At 34.5% G+C, this 8,858-nt stretch overlaps 1 protein-coding gene across 6 annotated transcripts in view; it reads left to right on the top strand.

The window, feature by feature from the left end:
- The first annotated feature begins 5,860 nt into the window (after nucleotides 1-5,860).
- The window catches only part of LOC143059890 (uncharacterized), a 43,830-nt gene continuing 40,832 nt past the window's right edge, over nucleotides 5,861-8,858 (top strand). For all 6 annotated transcript variants that reach the window (XM_076233474.1, XM_076233473.1, XM_076233476.1 and 3 more), the window contains exon 1: nucleotides 5,861-5,984. In XM_076233474.1, coding sequence (XP_076089589.1) covers nucleotides 5,982-5,984 — 3 coding nt within the window. In that variant the 5' untranslated portion in view covers nucleotides 5,861-5,981. The remainder of the gene's footprint in view (nucleotides 5,985-8,858) is intronic.

Here is an 8,858-nt window from a genome sequence, read left to right as displayed (position 1 = left end):
TTGCTATTTATCAAGCTTCCTGATCACCAAATCTTAATTATACATGTTGTAATATCATACATAAAAAAACACCGATGTTTGTTAAATAGTTTAATGTATACTCTATGCACTGAAGCCAAGAAAGGTGAGGTCTGTTCCCGTTGAAATATTGTTAGTTACCTACAATGAATTTCAACACATCTACCTCAGGTTTCAACGGGGCCCTTTGACCTCAATAACATATGAGTATAGAATTGATTGGGATTGGGATTGATACACTTTAATAGAACAAGGACTTGTATAGGCTGTTTAGCATTAGTTTTTTAATTTTTGAAGTTGAAAATTATGTTACAGGGCACAAAGGTATCTTTAAATTTATTTCTTACTGAAAATCTAAAGCTATTAAACCATTGATGTGGGTTATACATCCAGTGAGTGGGAAGATGATGATCTCAGAGGTAGAGATTAACTTATAAAGATCAGTAGCCAGCTGGGCTACGAGACCTGAAAATTGCGCTTTTTGTTCAGAAATGGCGCATAGAGTGACACATGTAAGCTCCCACATGGCGCACAATATGTTTCATTTTGTATCTAAATGTTAAGATATTGTAAAATGGATATGATATATAATATATAAAACACCCGGCCCATTGAACCTTTTACTTTCAATTCAATATCAATGTTCTAATATCACATACTACATGCAATAAATCAACTATATTTGGTGTATGGACAGTGTTCAAGCTAGTCCTTTTCACAGGGCGGTCCACCCGCCCTTACCCGAGTGCCGCCCTGTGCCCTTTGTACAGTTTCCAGGGCGCCCTGCCTTTTTTTGAAGATGGATTGTATATTATTTTGTTCGTATTGATATGATCCGCCAATAACGAAATTTTACCTGGCTTTCTTTACGACTCCAAGCTAATCAACAGTAACATCAGGTGTCACAATCTGTTGTTCTAGGTTATCCGTTTATTGGATGGGTCATTAATGATCATCAACATTAATTCATTCAAATAGAATCGGTCCTGCTTCAGGTTAAAGTTTTTGGTCAAGGTATAGTTTTTGATGAAGCTGAAGTCCAATCAACTTGAAGCTTAGTACACTTGTTGCTTATCATATGATCTTTCTAATTTTAAAGCTAACTCAGACTTTTGACCCAAATTGCATGGTCCACATGAAATAGTACATAGTACACATGTTCCCTTTGATATGATCTTTCCAATTGTAATGCCAAATTAGATTTTTTACCCCCTTTTTTAATGGTTCACTAAACATAGAAAATGATAGTGCGAGTGGGGCATCCATGTACTATGAACACATTCTTGTTAATACTTATTTTCACTGTTCACTATATGATCCTAACATTGTGCATTTACAGCTGTTTTTTGCTGTATTGCCATTAAGCACGCGCACAGCAGAGGTAGAACAATCATGCATAATACACCAGTTACTTCTAAAAATACAATGACAGCTAATCACCTTAAGACAGTACAACATTTCTTTATACATTATAATTTAAAAGCAGGTAATCCAAACATAACATTGTACTTAAAACCATTAACAAGGAAACCCTTTTAATTTGTGATCTTCCCTTATATTTCCATTTCCGCTTGTTTTCCCCACTAAAATGTTATAAATATAAATAGATTTTCTACACCATGATGTATAACACACCTACCTTTGTTGGGTGAAATCATTATTTCATAAAAAAAAATATGGCAAGAGTTGTACACATGAGAGCGCTTAGTATACAATTTCCCAAATAGTTCATGTTTCAACGGGCATTATTCTTTTTAAAGTAAGTAATCCACACTGATTTTTGAACTCGTCCAAGATAAAGCTGATTTAACCTATGAGCCCAAGACATTGCTGATTTAACCTCTGATATAAGTTGTTTCTATGTACCCTTCAAAGCATTGTGTGAGAGGAAAAAAGGCATGTGACATATACAATATGTACATGCATGGTAAGCAATGGTAATTAAAAAAAAAACTGTCCACATAATTCGCAAGCCTATACCAATCAATCAAAATCTTTAGAAAAAATCTAGGACAAGTTTTATGATAAATGGGTCTCATTGGGGTCTAAGCGTGACGCGGGATTGCCGATTATTTTGTAAGCGTGAAACGTGAAAGTCAAATTATTGTGTCGTGAAAACGGGAAATGAGGTCTAGCGGGATCCAGGAAATGACAAAAAAATGAGAATTGCTTACGTACATAGTGTAAGCGGGAAACGGGAATGTGACAAAACAGTAAGCGGGATCCGGGATCGGCACACCCCAATGAGACCCCCTGATAACAAAAAGAATCTGCAGCTTATCGTTCAAACTTTTGAACAGGACAGGAGTCAGAAAATGTCTCAAAAGCACATATACTTTAAAAGGGTAAAGAAATAATCTTCTACCAATCTTCTGAAAAACAATATGAACTGACGGCAACGCCTATTCACATTAGGAAAAAAACAAATTATACAACGGTATTATATAGTTAACATGGTTAAGAATTAATCTAAGAAAGTTTCAATAAATTCTAAAATTTTAGAAGAAATGGAGGATACACCATATACACTCCCCATATATAGCAATGAACAGTCAAATATTTGCTAAGCGAAAACCCAATTAATTTGTGGAAGTTTGTTTGAACGAAATTCATTCACTGGTTTAGAAAAGTATATTTACGCAAAAAAGAAGCAGTTGGTACATATAGCAAAGAATACAATTTTCTTAAAAAAAGAAGAGAGGAAACAGCTAGTGCAAACATTTTTAGATATTAGAAAGTTATTAGAATTTCTTTGAGAACAGTGATACTAAGTTGTTAACAGAAATACTTTGTGGTGAAAGAAATATACACATACTTTGTAAGCAACTGGGATTCTAAGTATTATCATCACAACTTTGGACAGCCTTGGTTTTCTTGAGATACACATCAACACTACTTCAAGACTGGAAGTGCAAAACTATTCTACCTACATATACCCAGATATGATAAATTAATGTATTGCCATAAATAGTTTGGAAGGCTTTGTCTTCATGAGGTTCATATTATTTGAACCTAAAGTATAGACCAATTAAATTTTCATACATACTGTAAATCGATGCCTCGTGTAGAGAGTGCTACGGTCACTGCAAGATAAGAACCATTGTAACAGCTCTTTGAAGGGTCCATATCCAATTAACCTTCATTTTCCATTTGCAGTCCAAATTGCCTCGAACTTTCAAATCGGTCTACATTAAGGTCCAAAGGGTCCAAAATTAAACTTAGTTTGATTTTTACAAAAATTGCATTCTTGGGGTTCTTTGATATGCTGAATCTAAACATGTACTTTGATTTTTGATTATGGGCCCAGTTTTCAAGATGGTCCAAATCGGGGTCCAAAATTTAACTTTATTTGATTTTAACAAAAATTGAATATATGGGGTTCTTCAATATGCTGAATCTAATCATGTATTTAGATTTTTAATATTTGGTCCTGGTTATCAAATTGGTCCACATTGAGGTCTAAAAGGTCTAAAATTGACATTATTTGATTTCATCAAAAATTGAATTCTTGGGGTTCTATGATATGCTGAATCTAACCTTGTATTTAGATTTTGGATATTGGACCATAGACCACATTCATTTGGTATATATTACAGCTAGGACCTTGGTACTCGTTTAATACATATACATGTACATCTATTGGGAAATATAAATTGACATCAGATTTACACTCAGGGATTTGTGTAACGTAGTAGCATATTAATTTTGTGTTTCTATTTTTTTGGAGGTCAAACGACCCCGATGACTTCCGTACACTATATTCAAAATTAATGGCAAATCATCGGCACAGACCTGTCTAGTGTACAGTCAAGCTATATTTTTATCTATTGTGGTCTATTAGACAGATATTGGTAAATTTATTTTTTCACAAGGGCAAATAAATACACATTTGATATTTGATTATCAAAAACATCTTCAAATACAGCAAATATGACATGTTGACATGTTGCCACACATTAAAAAATGTTTTTGAAAATTGCTTTACACCTTTTGGGAAAATATTGTGTACGCGTTTTTCCAAGGGCAACTAATCTAAACGAACGACCATTCTGCACCTGAACAACCGCTACGGTAAACCGTCAACAAAAAGATGCAAACAATTAAATCATTGAACACTGTCATCCTGAAGAATATACTACACTGTCAGTATACAGGACACCAATGTCATTGTGATTTGCACATCTTAAAATTTTTAATTATGTTTTATATAGTTTTGTCTGATTGTAGAATATTCTGTACAAAATACCGTCAGACATAGTGAAAAAAATATATGATAGGATATGTCTAAGGCGTTACGCGCGATATGTTCGTACATGTAAGCGTAACACAACGTCGCGAATATTTCGTAACGTTCAAACCGAAAATTCGACTGAAACGTTGTTTTTAAGCAAGTGCGACATTCTTGTAAGACTCGGCAAAATCGACGGTGCTTTTTAACTACTTATCGAAAATTGATGTATTTCAGTTTTTTGAAAATTTAAGAAAAATAACATTTTAAAAAATCATAAATTCTACCATTATAAGAGCAGTGATAAGCAAACAATGGACGTAAATTTGAGTTGAGTTCGTTTTTAAGTTAAAAAATGGCGGTGCGACAAACTTGTAAGCCTTTGAAAAATCGCTCATAAATTACCATATATCATGTTTCAGGATATTTGTCTTTAAATTCATAAAATTAAGCAAATTAACATTGATGTAGTAAATACAAATACTACACTTTTTTCATTTTAGATAAATATTTTTTGATTCTCAAATCTGGAATCCCAATTTTTTTTCCCGCGGGACAGATTTGCCCTTTTAGTATTGAACGCGTTTTTTTTTCTATGACGTCATCATAACGTCATAAAAATGCATAAAGGAATGGAGGAACTATTCTGTTTAATAATGGAAAAACACGTTTTTCAAAATATTAAATAGTTTTGACGAAAATCATAGTTTAGTGGTTACAATAACTGAAATATGTTACGCGGGACAACCTAAAAATAGCCGTTTTTTTTAAATGAAGTTTCAACAATTATTTTATTTGTTTTTTATTTTAAAAAATCGTTATTTTTTAAAATACGTACAATGAGGGGGAGGACAGGGGTAAGGGAGACAAGGAGAAAGGGGGTAGGAGAAAGGAGAAAGGGGGTGGGAGAAAGGAGAAATGGGTAGGAGAAAGGAGAGGAAGGCTGGGAGAAAGGAGAAAAAGTTGGACAAAAAAATAAAATATGACAAAATAAAATATCTCTCTTTTTTCCGGTAAATTAAAAAAAAAATAAGGAGAAGAGGGGTAGGAGAAAGGAGAAGAGGGGTGGAAGAAGGGAGAAGGGTACCCCCTGTCCTCCCCCTCTACAATAGCAACTACTCAGAAGTTTTATAAATATTTTTCTCTAATTTTTAGTCAATTTATCCCTTTCTAGTGCACCCATTGTATAAAAAAAATCCACGTGTGCTTCGTTTGATCTCAGTTCTTCATTGGTTAAAATCCGATTATGACGTCGAATTTTCTTGTTTTCCTCCGAATTTCCTATTGTGACGGCATGAAAAAAAGGCGACCATGCCTGATGACATCACATAGAAAGAACACATCTTTTTGCAGATCAGTCGCAAAGAAGGAATAAGTTTGCCTGCGTATTGTTAGAAAATCATTAGATAAACAGATTCCACCACCAAATCTCGTGTAATACGATATTTATCCACTCTCGACAGTTAAATTTTAAATATTTCTTCTTCCGAATACGGGAGTAGACTCCTAGGTAGGAGTGTAAAACGCTCGGCGAGTCTCGGGTTTAGTCGCACACCAGTCGTGTCCAATCCGGATCTCAAAAACCGATTCCGATATGCAGTTTATTGTATAATAGATACGTCAGCAAAACCAGTGTACACATCATGCACATATTTAATGGATTTGTCATAAGGCGCTAACAACAAAACGCAACGATAAGAATAGGAAACACAACCATAAAAATAATTATGGAGGAATGGTGAGACAGTGGCGGACCCCTCCCCCCCGTATTTTCCACCTTTACCAGATGAACCACTTCAGTTGGAAAATCCTCTTGAAGTGTAGAATCCCTTATTGTTGATTATTCACTATTGCCGTATTGGAGGGGGAGGACAGGCGTAAGGGAGACGGGGAGAAAGGGGGTAGGAGAAAGGAGAAAGGGGGTGGGAGAAAGGAGAAAGGGGGTAGGAGAAAGGAGAGGAAGGCTGGGAGAAAGGAGAAAAAATAAAATATCTCCTTTTAAAATTTTTTCTTATATTTCAAGAAAAAATATCTCAAAAGGAGATGTTTTATTCTAATGGGAGAAAGGAGAACAGGGGTAGGAGAAAGGAGAAGATGGGTGGGAGAAGGGAGAAGGGTACCCCCCTGTCCTCCCCCTCGTATTGGGCTATTCCAGAAATAATCCATACCCCCCTATAGTCCAAATAATTATGACGTCTTAAAAGGCTATTATAATTTTTTTCTTTGACGCCTTACATCGACGACGTTAATGTAAGGCGTCAAAGAAAAAAATTATAATAGCCTTTCAAGACGTCATAATTATTTGGACTAACCCCCCTATAGAAGGTTAAGGATTTCCAGAAAAAAAATCTGTTAAAATCTCAGATTTTCAAGAAAATATTCTGTAAGTTGTCAATAATTTCCAGATTATTTCAAAAATTCTAAAAAATATTCCAGGAAAAAAATGAGAATAATACTAAAAATTCCAAGAAAATATCCTGTGGAAATAAATATTTCCAGACAAATTTAATTTCCAACAGAAAAATTCCAGATAAACAATTTTCATGAAACATATAAGTTTTAATATTGTTTTTTGTGTGTCATACATGTAGATGATTAGATCAAACTGGCATTCATTCAGTGTATGGCAGCTGTATGCTTACTTGTTTTTGTTTAAATGTCTTTGTGATCAAGTTCATCCATTTCAAATGTACAATCATTCAATGGATAATTTATCTTGGGTCTTTTTATATTGTTATGATACATTACGGTCTCTGGTAAGGGTGAAGGTTGGCTCCTGTTGTAATGTTTAAAACACTACATTTTTTTATGCACCTTTTCTAAATCAGATGCCATTGACATTGTTCAGTGGTTGTCATTTGTTGGTGTAGTAACTTGTTCATGTTTCTGGTTTCTTTTTTTTTCATATAGATTCCACAGTTGGTTTTCTGTTATTTTTGGGGCCCATTATAACTTGTTGCTTGGTGTGAGCCAAGGCTCCATGTTTTTGACCTATACCTGTTAACTTTTTATGCGCTGTGATTTGGGTTGAGAGATGTCTCATTGGTATTCTTACCACATCTTCTTGTTTATACATGTAGGACTCTAAAGTGCGATGGTACTCTAAAGTGCGATGGTCACGCTAAAGTGCAATGGTCTACGCTAAAGTATGACGGTGTCTCACGCTAAAGTGCAATGTTTGTTTGTTCCCTAAAGTACGATGGTACAGCACGCTAAAGCGCGATGGAACAAAAGAGAAAGATTCAAGGGCACTAATGTCAAAAACAAGTCTTTTTGCGAAATCTAGTTTGCAATGATTCAACATATATACAACTTAGATTGACAACTAATACAAATAAATTTTGGAAAATCACTTGGATCATTTTGAATATCAATGTTTAGTGAGAGTTTAATGTCTCTAGCATATTTTGATTTTTCGTATTATAGGTGGTGAGCAGTTCTCTTTTCTGTAGTTCCACATAAACGACAGTTATAGTCTGGGTCCATTTTTTACCATATCTGTTGACAAAAAAAGACTATTTTGGATTTGTTTTAAAGGGTTGAAGGGTAGAAAAAGCACATCATAAGTTGTGATTGAAAGTTGTTTGTCTTACGTCCAGTGGCATGTATTTCATTCATATTTCGGGACTGTACATATTGAAAATTGAGCCGATTTAATCAAGATTTAAAAAAAGACAATTTTATTATAGAGCAATTATAAGACTTACAAATGTACTCCAAATCCAGGGCTGGTTTAACACCATGTTAAATAAGGCTTTACGTATATTATTATATACAGTGGCGGATCCAGAGGGGGGTTCCGGGGGTGCGCACCCCCCTTTATTTTGGCAGATCAATGCATTTGAATCGGGACATATGTTTTGCACCCCCCCTTTGCCCTGGGCTAGCACCCCCCCTTTCGAAAATTCCTGCATCCGCCACTGATATATGAAATATCCTGACTGCCAAATATACATCACTGATTTCTGATTTCATGGACATGTATATGTTAAGTGCACTGTAAAACAGTTTCAGTTTACGTTTTTGAAATAGACATTAAACCTTGTTTTTTAAGTGCATATATAAAGTATAAGATTTACAGTAGAAGTTGATAACTTTAAGATTTGTCCTTGTGAGAAAACAATACTCGGGTCATAAAGACTTTTTTTAAATCTTGGCTAGTATATATATTGGCATAGTCATACATGTTCAAATGATAAAATACTGACCATGGCTTTATATGATCGGAAAGGTCTTTCAATTGCGGGTAGACATGAAGTTTTTATATTCACAATTAAAAAGATATTAACCAACATTATATAAATAGCTACACAACGAAGTGAGATCTCTGTTTTCTTCTTCTGTATTTTGTTGATGTTGGTACTTGTTCGATTAATTTTCGTATTTTAAACTGGAAATTTCTACTTTCCAGGGTTATCCAGTACCTTAACTATATAGACTACTCGAAACTTCACAGTAATTATTTTTATCAAATATATTTATTTTTAACCGGCGGTAACCGGAACACACCTTAATTACGATTTAAACTTAACCCACAAACTAATGAAATATTGTCACTCACCACTTCAAAACGTTGTAGTATTCAAAGTTCTCGTCCGATTTTCTTGTTTTG

Source organism: Mytilus galloprovincialis, unplaced genomic scaffold, assembly GCF_965363235.1.
Source record: "Mytilus galloprovincialis unplaced genomic scaffold, xbMytGall1.hap1.1 HAP1_SCAFFOLD_39, whole genome shotgun sequence".
NCBI lineage: Eukaryota > Metazoa > Mollusca > Bivalvia > Mytilida > Mytilidae > Mytilus > Mytilus galloprovincialis.
The sequence above is the reverse complement of the archived record's forward strand: the minus strand, read 5'-3'. Positions and strand labels throughout refer to the sequence as shown.